A 23,520-nucleotide genomic window follows, 5' to 3' on the forward strand; every position below is an offset into this window, starting at 1 on the left:
AAATAAATAAATAAATAAATAAATAAATAAATAAATAAATAAATAAAAATAAATAAAATTTTAAAAATCTTAATTTCTGAAGAAATTTCATCCAAGATGGCATCAACTCATCTCATAGTATTTTCTTCAGTTTTGTATCCTTGGCACTCAGCATGGTGCCTAACAGGTAGTAAGCACTCACAATATGTTTGCTGAACCCAGTTGCCAACGACATGGTGGAATCTGTCAACAAAGGCAACCAAGGTAGATTTTCTATGCCAACACCAACCAAAAAGCATCCACCTTGATGCACATGATAACAACAGGCTAGAATTGCACTCCACTTTATACAAGAACGTTCTATCTTCAGAGCTCCTGGGATGCAGCCACTTAGTGTCTTTATCTTGTAAAAATGAAGGTTTCCTCTCAGTTTCCTTCAAGGTTTGAAACTCTGAAATCTATTAACAAACCAGAGAAAGCTCTAGCTGCTCACTACTTTTTAAACTTCAGAGAAACCCATGGCTTTCAGCGCTATTACATACTTCCAAGCAAACACCTTTTATCCCGTCCATAAATTCAGGGGCGGAGCTCAGAAAGCCCAATATCTTGGGGAATACCTTGGAGATAAAAAGCCCTAACCACTAACTACCCATCCTCCTGCGGACATGTTACACAGCCTCTCTGATTCTTCACCTGCACAAAGGCAATTATAAAAGCTCCCCTGCCTAAGTTTAAGGTTTATATGAAGAGCTAATAAAATAATATATTTGAAAAGCCAACTTAAATATTATAGAGGTTAACCACACAAGTCTGGGTTCTGATGGATCTGGCTTTAATCCTGGCTTTGCCATTTACTATTGGCAAGACCTTGAGTGAGTTCCTAACACTCTCTGAGCCTCTCTTTCCTGAATAACAGGAGTAACCCACAACAAAAGTCGTCCGCCATCTCTACTCACCCCCACCACCCAACATGAAAAATTCTCCAAAACTTGGAGAAGTCCAAAAGGAAAACAAAATAGAAACAAAGAAACCCACGCAAAACCAGAGAAAACCATATCCACAATTTAGGAAAACCAACAAAGCCAATCCTAAGAAATGGCACCCAGAGATGTAAACTCCCTGAAGTGCCCAAAATATTTAAGAGTCTATCACAGAATGCTCTAGTACAAAGCAAAATGCACTGTTACAGCTGCCCTGTCTTCACTTTCAAATAAGGGGATGGGTAATAAAGGGCCAAAAATGTGCATCTCTAAATGTGAATCTATGTTCCTCTCCAATCTATCTGTTTCCATCCAATTCTGCTGTCTCATGACAGGGCTTCCCTTACTCAGCACTGCCCCCATCCCAGAACCTCTGAGGCTCAACTGCAAATAAAGTAAAAAGCTATACATAATCAGTCTTTATATAGCAAAATTGAAAATGTCTCTCTTTGAAGAATTACAAAGCTTTCTGTCTGAAACCTCTGACCTTTCTAGAGAAATCAGAGTCACTGTAGTTTAAAAATGTAGGTGGTAAAAGTACAAAGGATTACATTTATCCATTTTGCATGTTTGCCATCTTTTCTGAGATGAGGAGCAAATATCTTTAGAACAATTAGTTCTTCAACCCTAACATTTCAGGCTGTAATATCCTCATTCTCTAAAGAGCTGTATACATCCTGGGCCCGATGAGATGGCACTTTTCTGTTAATTACTATTCCCACTTTACAGAAAATCTAAAGTACATGAATTCCAGAACCTTTTTTAAAAAATAAGACTTTTTGTCCACACAGTGAATAGACCAAGAAAATAATAAAAACTCATTTGAATCTTATTAAAAACCACTGTAATTCTTGATTGGGTGGGGAGGAGGAGAGACTTTCAAAAGTCCATTTAAAAGAAAAAAGAATTCTTTTTTTTCTTTCTTTTTTTTTTTATTTGACAGAGAGAGACACAGCGAGAGAGGGAACACAAGCAGGGGGAGTGGGAGAGGGAGAAGCAGGCTTCCCGCGGAGCAGGGAGCCCGATGTGGGGCTCGATCCCAGGACCCCGGGATCATGACCTGAGCCGAAGGCAGACGCTCATCGACTGAGCCACCCAGGCGCCCCAGAAAAAAGAATTCTTAATAAAAGTCCTTGTCACATATTAAGAGACCATACAATAAAAGTATTGCAATGACTATCTTTCCCTGACAGGAACATACAACAATAGTTATGCTGTTGAACAGCATCAAGTTACAAAGACTTCATTCTCAGAAGTTACTTGAAACTACTCTCCAAAAGAAAACCTCTACTATTTAAAAGAAGGGGAGGAAAAGCCGACTAAATGAATCAATCAGAGACTTTAGTAACCTAGTCATTTTTTCTATAATATGCATCCATGCAAAAATCTTGCTATGGTCATACAAAGATACTAACCAGTTTTTGCCAAATTCTTACCCAGAATCTTTGCCTGATCTTAAACGTCTGTAACCCACTCTTTAACTTCCAATTACTTAATGCTAAAAATATTCTCTCAGGTATACACTGTTTTCTATCAACAACATTTTTAGTGTCTAATATTATTTATGAATTGTATTTGGCATAAAAGATGTTTATGATTTTCACTGCTGATCTGCCATTATGTCTGAGCCCATACAGCTCTATTTAATAGTATGCCACGAAGGTTTACATGCAGATACATAGTATCTTAATTACTCATTCTATAGTGAGCTCTTTAAGCATCTCCATTCCTCACTCATTTGGAATGTTTAAAAATGCCACGAAGAAGGGCTTGATGTCATCTTAACACTGAAATCCATCTGTCTATGGCCCTCTTTTGACTTTACTCCTTCTGCAGCCAAATTTTTCACAAAAGTTGATGAGAATTTGTCAACCTAAGGACTTGTAATGTCAGCTCCTTTGAAAGGCAATGGAGTATTTGAAAGTGACAATGATGGGATCCTGCATGTAGAATATTCACTTTATGTAGGAGTTTAAAATTAAATAATCCCTTTAAGATTAAAATACGCAGAGTTCTAAATGCTTTCAATAGGGGAAGAGGCAGACACATAACAGAAGAGGTAGTTCTGAGTTTCCCATAGTAAGTAGTATATCCCTAATTTTAAAAATTAAATGATAATTGATATTGTAGCAACAGAGTTCCTATTATCCACTGACAAATATCTTTCCATACCAAAAATTACCACTCAGAGCAAGCTATATAACTCACCACAGATACATCTTCCCCAACAGAATGAACATGTTGTGCTACCCAATCATGGGCTGGCAAAATTACAAAAGGAAATAAAATCACCCAAACCATAGCAACAAAGACAACAGCCTGATAATGGCAGATGCTAAACAGGCATACATAGAAATTTTTAAATAGTATTCATTTTTTAAAATATGTTTTATTGTTACTTTTCTTTCATGTCACGTTTTTAACCTATAGAGCATTTCAAAAATATCCATTAAAGTATGTTTATGAATATATATGCTCTGGAAATTATTTCCGTTTGGAAACTCATAGGTTATTGGGACCACCATAAATACTCATCAGAGACCTCAAAAGGTAGGCAGTGTGGAACAATGGGTGTGAGTCTTATTTTTTTATTCCAATCCTCTTATTTCCAGTTTACACTTTTATTTACATACTTCAGTTTTCCCTTGCTGGCATAACTGATACTCCACAACTTTTAGATTTATGAGCATTTCTAAAAAAAGAAACTTAAAAAGGAAGCTACAGTTCTATTTTATTCAATATAAGTTCAGTTCAGCAGCTTATTTTTTAAATAAACCCTAGAAGACTTAATATACATAAATGAATATAGTACAAATTATAATTACTGGTCCTTTTTTTTTTTTCTATTTACAGTTATAAAATTCACGTTGAATGAGGCTTTGAATTTTTGCACTGAAGTCATTAAGAACTAATCTTGCCTAAACGTAAAGAGATGAAAATAAGGGCATTAAATAAATCCATCAATAAATCAGTACATTTAACGAGATTAAGACAACCCTTGTCTTATTTTCAATTTTTCTCCTTTCTCTTTTAAATTAAAAAACAATTTTAAACTAATAAGACTCAATTTTTGCTTTCTTTTAAATAATTATACACAAGGCCATAATCAAAGGATCTTTTTGGAGCAAAGCAAATTTTAAAATTTTCAATCTAATCATTAAGGGAAGTTAGAAATATACCTCTTGTGCACATAAGAAAATATGGACAGAATTTATCTAGTAAAATATTACATGCAATTCTGATTTTTAAACTAATGCTTGCTTTAATTCTCAGTGGCTTCCCAAAGCATCTAAAACCGATTCATCTATCTTACAAACAGGAAAAAACATTTCTTAAACCTGTGTAATAATGCTTCTATTCACCGAACTTCAACATTCTAAGAACAAGAAAGAACAAGTCACTCCAGATTTTTGACCCCAACCCTGACAAAAGCATAAGAACCTTTTCTCCCTCCCCTAACCAAGTATGGCCTCATCCTGTGCCTATTTTACTGGACTCCACAGTAAAATATATCTCCATGGGAAGGGTCAGGATTTTGACTTTTTTTCTTTCCCTCTGATTCAAGGTAGGTGTGTGATACCATTTAAATGACATCCAACCCCCAGACAACAGGACATAGACAGGGATACAGAATGGATCTAAACCATATGGTGAAGAGCACTGGGTATGGCATCAGAAGGCCTGGCTTTAATCTTACTGTGCACCAGTCACTTGGACCCTCTGAGACTTTATTTTCACCTGTACAAATGGAGAGTGCATTACTTATTTGCAATATTACTGTGAATTTAAAAAAAGAAAGAGAGAAAGAAAGAGAGAGAGAGAGAGAAAGCTACAATGTATGGCAAAACTTAGTATAAGGCTTGCCGCAAAATAGACAACTCAATAAAAGTTATCTGCCTTCCTGCCTTCCTGCCTTCCTGTCTTCTGTCTCCCTTTCTCTACTTTCGATTGATTGAGGTCCAAAATATTTACCACTAGGAAAGCATGCAAAAGCCATGAAGAGAAATAAGTCTAAAGGTCTCAAAGAACACTAAAATTATTCCACTTCAATCTCTAGCTATTATGATCATCCTGATCATGTCTGCATTTGGGATTAGCAATATCTTACAAAAGAAGACCAACGCTCGCCAAAATACATAACAAAATAAAAAGAACTTCTTTCTCTCAATTTTATCTTATTTGGTTTCTTTGACAAACAGAACGGCAAAAGCATCCTCTCTACGGAGTTGCTGCAATTTGTCATTTGTGGACTTATTTCTTTGCCTCATAAGCCATGTTTATTTAACTAGAACATTAACAGGAGGGCTAATTCTGTTAGAGAAAATATACTTTTACACTGTGAAATGATCATAACAAAACATGAAAGCACTGTTCTCTAATATTTTGGGAAAAACCGAAGGTAAAAGTCATTTCTGTCTTAGCAGCAACTGGAGAATCCTGGCAAGTTCACAGGGACGCTAAAGTTTGGATCAATAATTTGTATCTTACAGTTGCCTAAGCAACAGTCAAAATTTTGATGATACCATAAGTTATCACCTTAAAAAGCAAAATGGTAATAATAGCAAACATCTCAGTAACTCCTTTTCCAAGTTTATGTATGCCACCGTATCCCTTACTGGCTGGACCCTTAAACGATCAGAAAGAATTTTTGCAAAACTTTTCCTCTCTAAAAATTTTAATAGAAACTCCAAAAGCCCCAAATAGTCTCTTAGTCTGAAACAAACTATGCAAAAAAAATGTGGGGAGATGGATTATAAAATTCTCCACTTGATATCTTGCTGCTCAGGATCCTTTTACAGTCATTACTTAAACCAAAACACTTTTGAGAGCATCTCCATTTGCGATTAAATTCACGGTTTTATGTTTCTCTTAACAAAGAATGCCAGTTCATTCATTCTCTTCCTCCTCCACCTGACTTCTTCCTTCCCCTTACCCCACCTCCCAAGGATTTACAGTTTATAACGTATTTAAAAACAAGACCTAACCTCTAAATAACAACAGGGAAATGATTGCTGAAATGGTAATCAACCGGAGTTTTGCACCTTCAGTGAATTCAATCTGTATTTCATGTTTTTTCTTCTAACCTCAAAATTGCTCTCAATAATCTATACTAACATTTGCGAGCAATTAGAATTGTTGCTGCTTCTGTGCAAGTTTTAAAAAACCGACAGGCCATTCTGCATCCTCTGGAAGCAGCTTGAGGCCTTAACCAAGTGAAACACCCAGTCCTACTGTGTACAGCAGTGACCACAACAAAGGCTGTGGTTTCTCCCACACTAGCCCTAAATAGGTTTAAATTAATGCTATTCATCACTGGGTGGAAAAGAAGACAAGGCAAATCTAAGCCAGCAGCATTGAGAAATTTCTTACCAACACTCACACCTCTTAGCCATAAATGAGCTGACCTCCGTTCATGAGTTTACTCCAGAACAACACTTCCTCCCTATTCCAATACCCTCTCTGCCTTTGAATTTCCATCTTTTTCACTACACTCTAGATAAAGGATACTGTTACTACATTCTAGATAAAGGATCTTGTTACTACCCTCAAGTTAGCCAAAAACCGTCAAGGATACAAAAGCCATATTTATCTCAAGTTTGTTGACTGTTAATGCTATTTCCTTTGAAGAATTAAAAGATAAATAAAAAGATAAATGAAATTTTTTAGAACTGTGCATACACCAATGATTTAGAATGGATTAGTGAGCCACAAAATCCACCCTGAGTTCAGTTTAAGGTTGGAGTAAGAATTTGAGATAGGGTGGCACTTACTCTTTTAATTTTAAACATCACTGTACATTAGTCTTACACCTTCTTTTTCTAAATACGGCTTATTATTATAAATCACAGGAACTAACTGCATAACTTTCTATTAAAGAGTTTATTAAGGTGCTGAAAAAGTTTAATTACATAATGTATAGCCTTAAACTTGAGCATAAATACACATACACATGTACGCCTGCTAACAAAATATCTTGAACATATTTTAGATATGCAATACTGCCGTAAACTAACATGGTAAGTTACCCCCAAATTAAGAAATTACCATAACTCATTCAGCATAAAATTATAAGCTATCACAATTTAACATTTTCATTTAGTATTTTTTACAATAACTATTCTGTATGCACTGAAAACCTCATGCATAGAGTTATACTGTATTTAAAGTACCAGCTTTTTTAAAAAACAAATCATTTGCACTGCTCTCAACAGCCCTCTGTGTGCAGCCTGAATGTGCACACACAAGCACACGAGGCACACACGCGCTCATACACAGACACTCCTAATCTTACACCTGCTCTGAAGCAGTAGGAAGTGAATTCTCAATCTGTCAACATGACCATCTGGTCTATCTGCATATCACGGCTTTCTCTATTACTATATGAAGGAATGGCAATCACGAAGCCAAAATAAAACTAAAATTCACCTGAATGGGAGTATCTCTCTCTTTGTTGAAATGGAATAATACGTGGCATATCAGAGCAAAACTAGCAGGATGTAAATAATTGAAAATGAGCATTCACAACAGCATAATTAAATGAACAATATGGTTCAAGTAATGGGGTCATCAGTAAGACTGGCTGTACAGGTTTCCAGAACAGGTACGAGACTTCCAAAGCACCGCAAACAGTTCTCCCGGTGAGTGGCAGGACCGTTACTATTCCTGGTCCAAGCAAAACTAAGGAAAGGTGGTAACAGGGGTAGCGTGGAAGCAACCAGTAGCTACTGTACTAAAACATTACTTTGCAAAAATGATCCTTCTCTACCTTACAGCTAACACTCCTCATGCTACCATTAGGACAAATTCAATTCACTCTGCCACTAGGCTAATTAACAATGACAGTCATTACCTGACAAATTTTGGTCATTTATTAGTCTTTCAAAGCAAATTTTAAGGCCACTAAAAAAACTTCCAATCTTAGAAAATTCCTCATCTGCAAAAAGTGAAGATGCTCATGGCAATTTAACTTTTGGGCCTGACACCACTGGAAAATTAACAAAGGCTTTACTTAGTTGATTTAAATTTAATTCTATTTATTTAATTTTACTTTCTCAATGTCTCCACACAGCTGCCTCAGAGTTTCAATCCACCTCACAGCAGGTAATAACTATCAAAAATAAATTGTGACTGTCATTCTGTGGTGTACATACAGCAACTTACCTCTATCCAAGAGATGAGTCCTTAAAAAGTCTAACCTCTTTTTAAGTCTAACCTCTTACAAAATTTAACTAAACTGAGAATCTTTCTAGAATCTGATTACATTACCAGAAGTTATACAGACGCAGTTTAAAAAAAAAAAAAAAAAACTCTCCAGAAAGTTCTCGGTTGAGTGCCTACTAATGAACAAAGGTTAACTTTATCTAAAAGGTCAAATGCCTGGTGGCTAAGGTTATGACCTTAACAACTTAAATTGTGACCTTGCCACGTGCCGGGTATATTGTAGATTCTGATACAGATCATCTGGTAAAGACTGGTCATAAATTAGCTTTACTGTTACACGCCCACAAAGAAAACCATTTGCCACAATTCCATAATATCTTCAAGTTGTCATACGATACCTATGGAAGGACGACTCAAATAAAGACCAAATGAAGGGCATAAAATGGTTTTACTCTTTTACATTTTTAACGAGACAAAATTCTCAGGCTTATGGAATCACTCCAATATCATTACACTTGTTACTGTTTATCAGCCACAAAATACACACCGTTCTAACGCCACTGGATTTAGAGGGGGGAAAAAAATTGGAATGTAGTTTAGGTATTGTATTTTAGCATCTCAATAAGTCTTTGAATAAATCACCTGCACTTTTAAAAAACGATTGATTCTGCACTAGCCTCCAGCATTTACATGTGGGTCCCAAGATTTCAACCTCCTAGCAAAGAAAAGGCCGAGGCATGACGCAGTAATTATTGTGCACATTTTTGGAAGGGGGAAAAAAAGAAGTCTCATTTGGGGGGCTATCTAGAAGGGAAAACGGCATTTTGGAGGGGAAAAAAATTACAACACTGTAAAAGGGGCGGGGGGGGGGGCGGGAATCCACGACAGGTGAAAAGGCCACAATGGTTTTGGCATGTTTCTTGAAGCACGTTTCAGAGTCTCTGCCTCCTGCCAATACTGGCAAGTTCTCAAAACTTTTAAGGAGGTAAAAACACTGTTTAGTGTTTACAAATCTTCGGGATTCTAGCAGATGCTTGTCAAATCAGTTGTATTTAGGTTGACCCATCTACCTCATATTCGTATTGGCAACCAGCTTCCCCTCCACAAGTAACAGGTCTCTAGATCTCTGAAATCAAATGTGAAGTATCCCCGGCCCCAAGGCCCTTACTATTCGCCTCGCAACCGTCCCTCGCGAGCACAGCACGGCGGCCATCGCGGCATCCGGGAACGGCGGCGCCCTTCCGAGCGAGGCATTCTGGGAAACGCCAGGCGCGCCAAACCGAACGGCAGGCCGAGCCGTGCTGCCGTCAGCCGCTCTTTCCGAGCAGCAAGGATGCCAGCTCTCCGGAGCAACCTTCTACCTGTCGCTCCACCGACGCAATCCTGCGGGTCCCGGAACCACCAGCAGCCCCGCGTTAGCTCCGCGATCGGGAGCAACCGCAAGGGACAGACGGTCGGCGGCGACGAAAGAGAAGACACGTGATGGCCTTCGCTCGGAAGGCTGCAGCTCTTCAACTCGAAGGGAAGTATTTTCACCAAAAACTCAGAACGGGTGCTGCTCACAGCCGACCAAATCGGAACCGGTATTCCCCGTCGAGGTGCCTTGTAAGGAAGCACACACCAGGATGTGTACCACCTGTGGGCACCCACGTTTTTCTCTCTTGGTCCCATTAGAGCCTTTCTTAGAACTGATAAAGGATTTACTTTTCGAAATACTGAGAAGATTAAACACAAGACCCTAAAGCGTCCTCCCTCAAAGCACTGATAACACCCATCCTTTTTATTTATTTATTTTTTTGCACCTTGCCTTTCCCAATCAGAACCTCCACTTACGTACGCAATAAATTTTTCAAAAATTTAACTCTGCTTTTTCAATAGAGAAAACAAAGTAACAATAGGGTGAAAAGGGGATTAAGAAAGGAATACTTGTTCCTGTCTAGAGGTCATTTGAGAGGTGTTGCCTTTTCATTTCACTATGCAGAACAGGCGAAAGCAACAGGAACTCCTTACAATTAAGTATACATTCTCCAAAACCCAAATATTTGAAACACTTACAGATCACATCCTCTAAAATACTCATCTATCCCCTGCCAACAGAATGCAAATGATAATGTGACATGCTTGCAAAGTTAATTTCTCCAGTTTCTTATGTAAGGACAGATGGATAACAAAAGTTCTCTTTCTAAAACATATATTGAGAAAAATAATAGAGAACAGGCTATCAGCTGACTTCTTTTTTTAAAAAGCTCACATTCTTAGAATTAAAAACATTTTGCAAAACAGTACAGTGTTGATTTTACAGGTAACACCTTTCTCCTTTGTGAAAAAAATACATAAATATATGAACCCCAAAACAGCCTACTGGTAGGATTCCACAACCTTCTTTCTTCCATCTGGCTCAAGTAACTGCCATGAAGGTAAAATCTAGCAAGGCCCATATGTACATATAAAAAGTCAACAAGTTACACAAGACCTGAGCTTTCCCATAACACAATGAACCTTTTGTCTAAAACAAGGCAAAAGAAACAAAGTAAAAATGCATTCTTTTAGTCAGTGCCCAATAGTTTTAGCCTGAATGCTAACTCTGAATGCTATAATATACACAGGTAAAACATGCCTCGAAAACGGCCTTGAAACAATAATGAATCTTATCACCAATCAAAGCAACTCACTGAATCAATGATCAATATCGATTTCTCGGTGCATTCATGCACCACACAGGTTGGTTACTTTTAAGATTAACCTTACCATCAATTACTTAAAGAGCTGGTTTGTTTCTCGCTCAGCTATCCTAGACAACACGACAAATTCCTAAATACAAAGCTACTAAGTTTGTGTATTCATGTGATTCTTTTTCCTTCATAAATGATCAGCAATTTGGTAGTACTCTTACCACTTCTTCTTAATTAGCAGGGGGTTCGAGAGGCCCCAGTAGGTTAAAAACACACCCGGAAGATAAGCAACCAAAAATACTGCCTCACCACCAAACTCCATGCTTTTTAAACGAGATCACTTGCCATTTACAATATTCCCTTTATTCCAGCTCTCACCCATCATCAAAAACTGCGATCTAAACATACCACAGAACTACCAACACCTCTGATAACACTACTTGCCAAAAGAACTGAACTTGGTGAGAGTCCTCTCAAAGCTACACTTTTCCACCTGAATATAGGTGTGCCCTCGGACACGGGCAGCTTCTGGCTGTTCTGACTCGGGTTTACCTTTGAAAGCACATTGTCTCTCTGCACTGTGGCCTGCAACTTAAGCGGATTCGGGTATGGCCCCGCACATACAGAGGTCATCAGAAAAGAAACACACGAGGAAGTGGAACCACTTCTCACCATCGCACTTACCTGCTGCATGCACAAAGTATGCCAAATATAAATCGAGTTCCTTAACAGAAACCCCTATGTGATGGGGCTGCACACAGAGCCCTGGATTCGAGCACTGTGGGGACTTTACAAGGCGCTCGCCATCAGTACTTTCGAGCGGAATACCTTTAAATAAAATCACCATAACAAGGTCCAACCTCCAGACTTTATCTGCCTGGCGAAGGCAGTCAATTCTTCGCATCTTGCCTTTCTGGTCTGGGTTGGAAAGAACACAACATGGAGGCTTTTTCCCCGTAACTGTAAGAACAAAATCCTCTCGGTACTCAGGTCGGATATCTTTCCTTAACTTGGCCAGAAGTCGAGATGCCCACTTCTGCTTGACCTCTGGTTTTTCGCTTAGCAACTCATCCTTCACGGCTCTCTCTTCTTCTTTTGACATACGCTTTTCATGTTTTTTGAAGTATTTTCGTTTTCGGGCCTGCAGGTTGAACCATGTGTAGGCGAAGGCTCGGACGTGGGGCAGAAGTGCTTCAATGAAAGGATGAAATTCATCCTGGAGAAATGAACAACAACAAAACTGTAACTATCAAGAAAACAAAAGGAAACAACTTTTCTTCAGATGGTCACTTTGGAAAAAAAAACAAAAAACAATGCTTATTTCCCTTGCAAGTTGACTCGAGCATTACAGTACCCAAATTACACAGAGGATGCCTATGGGAAGTCTGAGGGGGGGAGAAAGAAAACTGTCAGTATCATGTCTCACAATCTCAAAGAAGAAAATGGCTAAAAATTTTAAAATGTGTTGGTATGTTCACCAAAGTGCACCGGGATCTACTGCCGAGCTTAGGTCCCAAGTCCTTTAGACAGTAAGTGAAATGTACTGAAATGCTTACAACAATATATAATCTTAACCCTACTTCAAGAAAGGCACATCTAATTCTGCTGCAGCCTTGACCTCACTACTTGCAGTACACCCAGGGCTCGGCCGCCAGATTGGCAAATCCTAAACATCTAGATGCCAGTCAATGTTTATGGAAGTCTAGGAGCAAAAAAATCATCTCCACGATCAATGAAAACAAAGACTTTCCCTCTAAAAATACTGCATGGAGACGCTAATCTGTGTCTTAGGCATTTTGGTAACATCTTAATTCCTTCTTCAGGATTACAGTTGCATATAATTTTTTTTAGTCAAAAACTTAGAAAAATCTGGCATATGCAAAAGATGAATTTGATATTCTTCAGGCTGAAATAAAAGATCTACTTCCAAGACATACTTGCTGATACTATGGGAATGAAACAAAAAGAAAAAAAGGGGGAAAAATAACAAAGAAAAGCATACATGCCAGATAGTAAATAGAATGCGTCATTGTGACAAGAGGGTTGCAACTAAATACAGTTAATTTTGTGAAATGCCTTCGGTAATAATCATCCTTAAAAAAGAGAATCTTTATTTAATTTTTGAAATTAATATTTCAGGCTTTTTCTCACAAGGAAATAGAGAACCTGGTACATTTAATGTTTACGAGACTCCAGGAAAACCCTCACGGTTACCTCTTAAGATTCAAGTAATTTGAAAATAAAATTCAATTTAAAACATTTAAATTTTTCTTAGTGTCTTATGAAAATGTTTGATTCTTTTACTTGATACTTTCTTAGGAAATATAAATATAAAATCAAAGAAAAATTAAACAGTAACCTCCACAAAGCTTTCTGAGTACATCTAACTTTTGATTAACCAACCCACACTAATCTTACATAACTTCTCTCTGCCGCACAAAACCCCAAAAGATAAATTATTTACTTTCAAATAAATGAGGATAAGAAAACCAAAAAGATGCTTGATGACTTTTTTTTTAAAAAAGGGTGTAGGACAGACAAATATTATAAAATACATTCTTTTTCGGTTTGTAATATCCACCTAAATATACACTTTGGAGGCACAAGTAACTGCAATGTCCAAAATATTATTACTATAAAGAAATTATTAAATTTTCAAATGTTCAAATGTTAACTGAGTGGTTAAAATTGGAAAAATATTTTATCAAGTCTGTTAAAATATTATAAATTATAATCAATCATCTAAACACTACATATGACTATTTTTTAAAGTACATACTAATGTAATATATAATAAATCACTTCAACAATTGACATTTATCTTTTTCCTCTCTAAACAAATTTTAGGCTCTGCATTTCAAATTTAGCTTTGAAAACTGCTCTTTTTCAATAAAAATCCAAAAGAGAAGTCAGTTTTTATAACGTGTGCATTCTTCAAGTGGAGAGGGAACAGAAAAAAATACTAGAATTATATTATTCTTTACCATAAACATTTTAAATTTCTGATGTTTAAGAATCTTTCTTATTGCCATACTTTAAAAGAGAGAAATAGTGGTGGTGGGATGGGGGGCTTTTTCAAGTCACAGTTTATCTAATAAGGTATACGCCAAACCGCAAAGCATTTAAACATTACTAAATTCTGAGCTCATCCTTGAAATGCTCTAAAATACATAAAATTGGGGTTTGAAACAGTCCTTCACATTGACTGATTTTCTTATATACACAGGACATGCTAGGGACCAAGGCTCTGTAGTATTATGTTAAGAACTCCTGGAGTCTACCTTAACTACAAAGTGAGTTTTCACCAAAAGGAAGATTTCATTTTAAAATCTCAGGCCCATTTTATAAAGCGAAGAACAACTAAGTTCTAAACAATTCACATTTATGTTAAAATGTTATCTTATTCAAAAGCTTCATTGATATGAATAAACATTTTTTAAAAAACATTCTAACAGGGCATTTAAGTGTTTGAAGAGACTCCTAGTATGCTTCTCACAGAACTGCGAACTGCGTTCATTCGTGTTCAAGAGGATTTTGTTTACCTGCCAACCAAATGCCTATATATCTCATCATAAAAGCCCTCAAATGAGGCCAACTATGTCAACTAATCATTAAGAATAATATAAGTCCCCAATTTTGCATCAAAAGTATTTACAACTTATTACTCCCCAAAGGTTTCAAGAATGTGCCAATAAAAGTGCACAATATTTTGTATAACTTTACTCACATGTACTATTAAAGAGCTAGTCATCTTTCTCAACTCACAATTAGAAATACTCCAGATCATCAAAAGTAAAGAATATCATTAACTTGTAGGAAATGTCAAGGCCCAGCATAAATTAATTCTAAAAAAAAGTAAGCCTCTATAAATCATGTTGCTGCACATACTGCCATAAGCTATGTAATATTTCAAAATATTCAGGAGATAATAAAGAATATTTTACATGTGTACTCAGTGTGAAAGTTATAGGCCACCAATGAAAACAAACCTGAAAACCTGTTTCAAAAGCGGTATGACTTTGAATCAGCTTCTTAAATGTTGATCTGTTTGTAAGTAAGCCAAGTTTAAGAACCACTGAACGCTGATATTGCTGGAACTACTTTCAAAGGTTCACCTATAAATTTCTACTGGGCCAGGTAAATGATTTGGTTATGATACGCTTGTATGGACAAAAAGAAGACGTCTGGCATTTTCTTGATAAAGTTTTAAAAATTGCACACATGTAGATGGAGTTTATTCTTTCATTTAGAGTATTTCTATTACTGTGCTTACTGGACTTTCTTTAATGACCAATAAGCTACCTAAGTTTTTCTTTCTAAAACTAGCTCTAAAGCTTTATAAGTATTCCAGCAAGTTAAATAAAATTGTAAATCAATTTTTAAAGGAAGAACTCAAAATATATGGCTCTCATTCACTATTTAGTGTGCAATTTCTTCACAAACTGATACACTGTTTCTTTTTACTGGTGTTTCCAGAAGAAGGCCTAGTGCGCGTGTATCAATCACACTGCCAAATATGTTTAAAAAAAAAAACAAAAAAACTTTCTTAATGTGATAATAGCTCCTGAGCCAAGAGAATCCAGCTTTGTCAAGTACCTGACTATGCCCTGGGCCTGCATGGATACACAGGTATCCTCATACATGCACCAACCCAAAATATAAATTTATCTTTCGAGAGCTCACTTGAAGACACTCATGTGTCTGCTAAGGTCATGCCCCACTATTGCAGCACCCTGGTATTGTCTACAAGTTCTCTGTGCTGCAAACTTTTGCCAGAAAGAACTTCAGCCTTTGAATCTCAGCATTTCCACTGTAGTCATAACTCATTCAAATTCTCTTACACTTTGCATCTTATCCATATGCAATTGTGAACCTTGCCAGAAGTGGTTGGAAAAGTTTCATTCCATACTTCCACAAGTTACTAAAATAGGAACTTTGGAAGTTTGTTAGGGAAAAATAAAAAACTTTTACAATAACTAAAAGCAACTGCTATCCATTACTAATGCTAGGCCTAAATCCCAAACAGACCATTTCAACATAAAAGATGCATTTCAGAGTCTTCTGAGATCAAATAGCCAGTATTATTCCTGTTAGATATTGCAATAAGAAAGGATGTCATGTGAGAAATAAAACCAGAATCTAGAGAGGAAAGAAAAAAAATTATTGATACTTTTTAACCACCCATAAAGTATTCCGGCTAAACCGTTACCTCCTGCTAAATGAAAGCAGTAAGTGGTGGCAGGTTTTTTTAAGGGAGTGGTAAATAAACATTTTATATGAAGCATACAACTTCACGTAGGTGATTAATGGTCAGACTGCAATGTACCAAAACAGTATGAAAGCTTACACTTTTTTTCAAAAATTTTTTTTGCGCAAAATCACTTTGACTTCATGCCTTTTAGTCAAAGAAAATAAATAATATATTCAAAAGGGACCAGATTTGGAGCCGTGAAGTAGCAATATTTTGCCTAGGGGTGGTGCAGACAAGAGAGGGATGGAAAGGGAGGGCACGGGAAGGAGGGGCGGAGGGCAAGAGAGACCCACGCTCCGAGGAGAGTCGGAGGGGAAAAGTTGCCCCCGTCCTGCGCGCGGAGCTGCCCGAGTCGCGCGGCGGCGGCGGCGGCGGCGGGAGGCGGCGGGGGGAGCCGCGTCCGGCCCGGCTTGCTGCTCGGGCTCGCGGCCCGGAGCCCAACTCCGTCCGGAGCTCCCCGGCCCGCGGCCCGCGGCCTCCGCCGCTCGCCGCCCTGCGCAGCGTGGGCTCGTCCCGACAGCGAAACTTTCACTCGGGAAAGCGAGCGGGCGACGAGCGGCGAGGACGCAGGCTCCACCCGGCCGGCGCTGGGGGACGCGCGTCCACGCAGCCCCGCTCAGCCGAGCCCGGGGGCCGGCTCGCAGCCGCCCGCCCGCGTCCGCGGGGCGCTGTCCCGGCCCGGCCCCGGACGCCGGCCCGCGTCCCTCCCGCGGCCGGACCCCAAAGGCTGACAAACAATAAACAAAAGTAAGAGTTTGGGGAGGCTGCCTCGGCGCGGGCTCCTAGCGCGGGCCGTGGGAGCAGGGTCGCGAGTTCTCCCGCACCCGGGGGTTTCAGTTGCCCCGGGCGTGCGGGGTGCGCGGTGGGCTCCGTCGGCGGCCCCCTCCCCGGGAGCCGCGGAACTACAGAAACCGGCCTGCCGGCTGCAGAAACGCTGAGTCCAGATTTCAGCGTGTCATGGGCTGCAACCCCGCCGAAACACGTGCGGGGCGTCCGAAAACACCGCCGTTCCGCAGTCAATCGCCCCGATATTAATTAACGCATTAATAAGAGGGCGCCATTAGCCATGTGCCCACACAAATGGCCGTGCAAGAGGAATGCACCCGCATGGAAACAAAGTTACTTTCTTAAAGCTGTATTTCTCCCCCCCCCCCCCCCACGAGCACACGCTCACACACACACACACAGAAACACGCGCAGACACGGGCACACACTAAGACACATGCCCCGGGCCCGGCCGGCGCGACGGTGCCCGGTACCCCGCGCCCAGCCCCAGGTCTGCCCCCGCAACCCCGCCCCCCCCCCACCCCGCCGCATCCAAACAGCTGCTTACCTGGGTGAGACAGAGCGGAGAATACATAACTGCCGGGCGGTGGGGTGTGCGTGTGCGTCTGGGTGTGCGGTTTGGAGGTGTGCGTGAGTGCGGGTGAGAAAGGAGAAAGAGGGAGAGAGGAAGAGAGAGAGAGAGAAGGGGGGAGAAAAAAAATCAAGCCTGCTTCTTGCGTTCACATTTCCAACTCGGCTCAACTGCAGCCAGCCAGCCAGCGCGATTGCCGCTCCATGAGCTGAACTTTAACCCCGCCTAGAGTTTCCCTACACTCCACTATACATGTCTACTGTACGCGGGCGTTAAAGGCATAGCGCACCCTTTCCCGCTCCCGCGCCCGCCCGGCCGGGTGCCCGCGAGCTGCCCGCGCGCCCGCCTCCGCCTCCGCTCTGCACCGCACCGCACAGCCGCCGCCCGCTCGCGCCGCCGCTGGGGGCGGGGGGGTGCGTGGGGGAGGGGGCGGCTGCGGCGCCGCGCGGCCAGCCGGGTCCCGAGCCTCCGCGGCCGCTCGCGCTCGCTCGCTCGCTCCCTCTCTCGCTCCCTCGCTCGCAGGCTCTCTCGCTCCCTCTGCCCCCCCCGCCCCCGCTTCCCCGCTCAGCGCATTACTGGGTAACGCAGTGAGGAGCAGTTACAGTCTGTACTCCCGGGCAGCTATAGGCTGCCACAGGATGTGCTTAAGCAAACAAAACTACTTTTCCTCATCCCCATCCCCCAAGCCCCGCCGCAGACCTTCGCGGACCTCGGTGGAGGACTTGGGCAACTTTGCCAGGTTGCCCTGCGCTCCCAGTTCACTGTGTGGGCACGTAGAAAACCGAGGAGAAGGCCGGGGGGCAAATTTGCATGTATGCAAATTTTTAAAAAATCAGACCTCCTAGGTAACTTTTTTTTTCCCCCTCTGAAATGCGGTACGGCTCAAAGCATTGTAATCTCTCCAACGGAGCTTTCTGTGGGAATAGATCGTCGGTAGAGGTAATTATGCACAAAATCCTGCAAACTTTGTGCAGCTTCAGTCCTGTGGCATTCAGAAGCGGGGGTGGTGGGGAATAATTTCACACAGAAGAGTCACCGGATTTGGGGGGGGGGGGGGGGGTGTCTGGAGAAAAGGAGGCGGAGATTAATGAGCGTTCTCCCTCCCAGGACTGTGAAACTAGTGGGTCTGAACACAGACGCCATAGAAAAAGTTCTATCACGTTTAGAAACAACAGTGGTTTAGCTGTGACATCTTTTTCTTTTTAGGAGGAAAAAAAAAAAATGTGAAAGGGATGTCCCCTAAGGGAAGAGAGATATTCTGGTCCACAAAACGCGTGCCCAAAACTGGACACAGGCTCTCATTACCGTCCCTGTTCCTGGGACACCTCTGGAAGGGTGCCTTTTAAGAATCCCCTCTTTTTTCCTCCCCCAGGTAACCGTTCTTAAAATGGAAAAGAGCTTCCTGCAATTATTTTAGGTTTGCTAAAGTATTGTTTTGGCAGAAAAGGGGGGTGGTTTTTAGGGTTTGGCAAGTTGCCAATAAGCCTGCTTTTCCAGTTTTTTTAACCTCATATTTTTTTTTTCTCCAGGCTTTCCTCCCTGATGGAAAAAAGAAAAAGAAACCAAACAAACAAAAAAAACCCTTCTTCCTCCTGACCCCCAGCCCATCTCTTCCTCCTCCTCTTCCTAACTCTAGTTTGCAGCCTGCTGCACTTGCGAATCCTTCTCAAAATTCCAAAAGGAAAGATCAGGGTGAAAGGCACTGGCACACAGACAGGGGAATCTGCACCTTGGGAGAGGTTACAGAGCCAGAGAGCCTCGGAAAAGAGGAAACTCCTGTAGGAATGCCCACTCTGCACGTGAGTGTGAGGTGACCTACTAAGGCCACTCTCATTCAGACTACGTTCCTCCACCGCACACACACCCCCCCCCCTTCTTAAGTAAGGGGCAAGAAAAATGTTACTGGAGAAAGCAAAATACAGTCCTCTGAAATATTCTGCATCTGTCTAAAATCATTTTATGCTTGCTCTCCAGTTACTTTATGGCTAAAATAATTTCTGAATGCTTGAGACCATCTTCACACACCCTGCTCCTAAATATCCTTGGAAATCTCTCAAATTATTTTTTAAGGGGCAAGGGGAGATAATGACTTAAATCTTTAATGAGAGAGTCCCATTTTCCCCAACTAAACAACTGCTTTTCCTTGGTTCCTCTTCAATTTCAGTAGAAGAGAAATGTCCTAAAAGCTAAGCCGAGTTACAGAGACAACTTCCCTGGCCATGAAAACCTTTGCTGGGATCTATAACTTCAACTCGCTCCAAGTTTCCTCGATAGAAGTTTCTGGCTGACGGTCCCAACATGTAACTGAGGCACAGTGAGAAGTTATTGTTCCATGTGTACTCTTGGGAAGCTCTCTTCCAGAGCAGATTAAAATCTTTCTTTTGCTGTATTAAAAGATAGACTTCACATTTGCCTCTTTCCAAAACAAGAAAGATTCTTACTTTTAACTGAATCTCAAGAAAAAGAAAAGGATTTTTTTTTTTAAAAAAAAGGACTGGCACATCGCCCTGGTTTTTAAAAATAGGGAAAAGTAATTTAATGCTGATATTTCTAGTTTAAAAACTTCTTTTGTTGCAGCAGTGAATGTGCCCGCGATTTCCAGCTTTCTGCGGTTAGCAATATTATCTTAAGTAACTTTTGGCGCCCTTCGTAAGACTTTTGGATATGGGACGATTGTTTGCGCCCTCTAGGCAAGGGCTGGATCCAAGTTCAGCACCAAAGCCCTTCACATCCGCTCCTGCTTTCTCTCCTATCTCCGCCAGCTCCCGCTCCCTCCCCCGCGGGATGGGGGTGGGGGGGAGGCGGGGGAAACACCACAAAGCACAGTTCCAACTACAGCCTTTGGAAACAAGACTGAGAAAAATACAGTAGAAGAGTTACAGTTACAGAAAGGCTTCTGGTAACTTTCTCTCCAACAGGCATAAATTTAAACACACACACAAAGAAACAGATGTTCCTCAAAGGGCAGTCTGGGGGTAAAAAACATTTCCAACTCTCTCCCCTCTTCCCAAGTTGCAAAAGTAAATCCTTGTCCAGAGTTCACAAAGACACTAAGACACTTGAGAGAGAGCAGGGGTGGAAGGAGGAGAGAAGGAAGAAAGGATAGTAGAACAGTTGTAGGAAACAGGTGAAGTACAAAAACTAGTTTACTGCAATCATATAAATGACCCATTGTTAGGAAGGATAAACCCCTATTGGAAATAACCGCTCCAATCATTTATTTTGCAAGTGCTAGGAGGCTGCCTTGAAATGGGATTGTCTTTGCGCAAAGGAGGCTCCTGTCATGCTCTCTGCTATCCATATTCTTCCTGGCACAGAGCCCAGCCTTGCATTTACTGTGTTTTATTTGCAGAAATGTTACCTTGCCAGCTTTAGTGAAATCCTCTTAGATATATAAATTACGTCAATAAGGTTTCACTTATATGTACAGCTCAAATACCTCTCATTTTGGAGGTTACTTGATAGGAAGATCTTATTAATATGATTTAGATTTTAATGCCCAAAGCAGTGAAGATAAAATTGGGGTTCGTAAGTGACAATGCCATTAACTCTGTAGTTCTTACCAAGCCTAACTTTATCACTAGCATTTTCCAATCTTTTTCTCTAGTTTTTTGACCTACTGGTCACTTTTGTGCAGATTTTTCTTAGATGCATATAATACTAAATTGAATAATGTCACTGAACTGAGCATCCAAGTGGATTTTAATGTCAAATTTCCAAACCAGATTTGATTAAAAGGCCTAAAGCCCTGGGAAATAGCTCGATGGGAATTTAATCCAAAGATGGGAAAGAGCCCATACTATATTCCATTCACTTCCCAACAGAATTAGGTGTCTACAGTGCTCAGAGGGAAGGAAGAGATGGATATGCTTTAGTCAGAGGCTGCCAGTTACTGTCTCCAAGACAAGCTACTGCAGTTGGTTTCCACTGGACTGGTATCAAAGACTTGTCCAAGAGGCCAGACTCCAACTAAGAGTTAGCAAGTCAGCAATCTTCCACACACACCCTCTACAGGGGTTGTTGTGGTAACAAGAACAAATGTGAACTTGGCCAGTCTTAATATCCTATTTGCTACTGATCATATATTTAAGAGCAGAATTCAAGAAAAGTGGAGACAAAACACTCTCTCCCCCTCTTCCTTTCAAATGTATAAAATAGCTGTCAGTCCACCTGTGAAACATTCTCTCTCCCTTAAAACTGTTGTTTAGAGTTCAAGAAGAGAGGCATGCCTATTCCTTCAAAGTACTTGAAAAGTCAAAGCTTCTAAGACAACCAGGGAAGTTCTGCAATGCTGCGTATTCAGTATGTTACTTCCCAAAGCTCAATACCGTCCTGTAGTTCAGGCAAGTTTTTAAGCCATGCATTTTTAAAAGTTGAATCTCCCATTCCACAACAGTTAACAGCTTCCCTGAATTTAAAATATAATAATTAATGCAAAGTTAATATTTCTCTAGAAGAATTTTTCTAACTTTTTCTGGAAAGGCAATTAAGAAGGCATTACAATTCATGCAAAAATTCCCCAGGTTTTTTTTTTTTTTTCTTAAACTCAAAAACTCTTTCCTATTGTGCTTGCTAAATCCGGAAGAGCTTGTAGCTTTGACAGCTTGAACCACACCATCCCCTTCAGAGCCGCAGAGAACTTCAGATCTTTTCTGCCCCGCCCCCTCTGGCTACTGAGAACCACTGTACACCCAAGCCTCCTCATGATTGGATAAAGCTTTTGTCAATCTCCCATGTTGTCCCATTGATTAGAGGATCGAATCGTCAATTATTCTCCGGGTCCAGACATCTCTTTTCGAGTTAGGTTGACTGCTGAGGCCAGACGTCTTTTTACAGAACAGAGCACGTACAGGATTTTTTTCCCCCTTTCTGGAACCGAGCAAGCGCTAGGAGGAAAAAAATCTATCAAGCTCAGCAATTTTTTCAAATCTCGGGGAAAGAAAAAAGGAAACCCGGTCTCTGATGCACATAGCAACAACAACAAAAAAAAAACAAACAAAAAACCATCCACAAAGCTACGTCTTTAAAACAAAACCATCACAATAGACATTCACCCAGCAATCACTTAAATGCATATGCAAGCCAGAGAAATTTTAAAGTCCTAGCCATTTAAACAAAATCATTCTACCATTATTGTTGTTTATAAAACACACATCGTATAAACGCAAAATAGAAAGTTTAAGATGTACCACGTACCATTGCAATGTAAAAAGAGTACGTGAGAAACTTTAAAATGTTCAGACGAATTGCTTCATTTGTTGTCCCCCTTTTTTGGCATTAAAAAAAATCTAAATAAACTTGGAACCGTTGAAAACCCGGAAGAGATTTTTTTTAAAGCTGTTGGCCAATTGCAGGCTTCTTGGAGATTTTTTTTTTTTTTTAACTCCAAATCAGAAGGCTTTTGCAATTGCAATGCGCGCTTTCTGCCTCTCTCACTGTCTCTCTCTCCTCTTTTGATAGCAATCCAACCCGGGCTGGCTGGTTCTCAGATTCTCTCTGGTTTTGCCTTGTGTGCTTTGGATTGTACGAGACTTTGCAGAAGTTGCAATCGATTCGCAGTCCCTCTCTCCTCTCCCTACCCCCTTGTTTATTTCCGCAATCGCTGCAATTTGCATAGTAACCACGCACGAGGCGCCGGCGGCTGCCTGCGGAGGGGGCCGGGAGGGGGCAAGGAAAAGGCCTTGCCCCCTTCTCCCCTCCTCCCGTCGCTCTCCCCGCCAGTCTCCTCCTCCCCCACGGTGCGTGGCCAATAGGAGCCCCGGCATTCAGCGCAAGCTCCGGTCGGGACACCGTTCGGAAGAAAAGCCCCTGTGTTACTAGGCCCTGCTCGCAGGATCGTGTATTTGGCGCGGTAGAAGTTCCCCTGCTTGCGGTCCTCGCAGCCGGTACTAGGGATATGTGAGGATAAAGTACATTTGCCTGCGGTTGTGCGGGTTTTGCACGTTTTAATCAAGTCTGCACACCTGCTTTCTCGGTTTCTTTTTCCATAGTCTCGTGAGTTATTAGGCTAGTTCATGACGGTTAGTGAGAGATTTAACCTTTATTTGCACTGGTGTAGACCAAGAGTTAAAGATCCTCTGTGGTGCATTAAATCACGAGAGTGCAAAATGTCACAGAGAA

The 23,520-nt window shown here is 40.8% G+C and overlaps 1 protein-coding gene across 13 annotated transcripts in view; it reads right to left on the reverse strand.

Annotated features, from left to right (window-relative positions):
* Nucleotides 1-22,619, reverse strand: part of NFIA (nuclear factor I A) — a 369,111-nt gene extending 346,492 nt beyond the window's left edge. For 4 of the 13 annotated variants that reach the window (XM_035018420.1, XM_035018421.1, XM_035018424.1 and 1 more), the window contains exons 1-2: nt 17,377-17,769; nt 11,477-12,008 (exon numbers count right to left, since the gene is read on the reverse strand). In XM_035018420.1, coding sequence (XP_034874311.1) covers nt 11,477-12,008; nt 17,377-17,403 — 559 coding nt within the window. In that variant the 5' untranslated portion in view covers nt 17,404-17,769. Of the gene's footprint in view, nt 1-11,476; nt 12,009-17,376; nt 17,773-22,596 lie in introns of those variants that run through there. The other 9 variants (XR_004681660.1, XM_035018422.1, XM_035018417.1 and 6 more) reach the window with 5 other exon arrangements.
* Between the last annotated feature and the right edge of the window lie 901 nt (nt 22,620-23,520).

The sequence above is a fragment of the Mirounga leonina genome, unplaced genomic scaffold, assembly GCF_011800145.1.
Source record: "Mirounga leonina isolate KUSES-001 unplaced genomic scaffold, KU_Mleo_1.0 Mir_173, whole genome shotgun sequence".
In the NCBI taxonomy this organism is placed as follows: Eukaryota; Metazoa; Chordata; class Mammalia; order Carnivora; family Phocidae; genus Mirounga; species Mirounga leonina.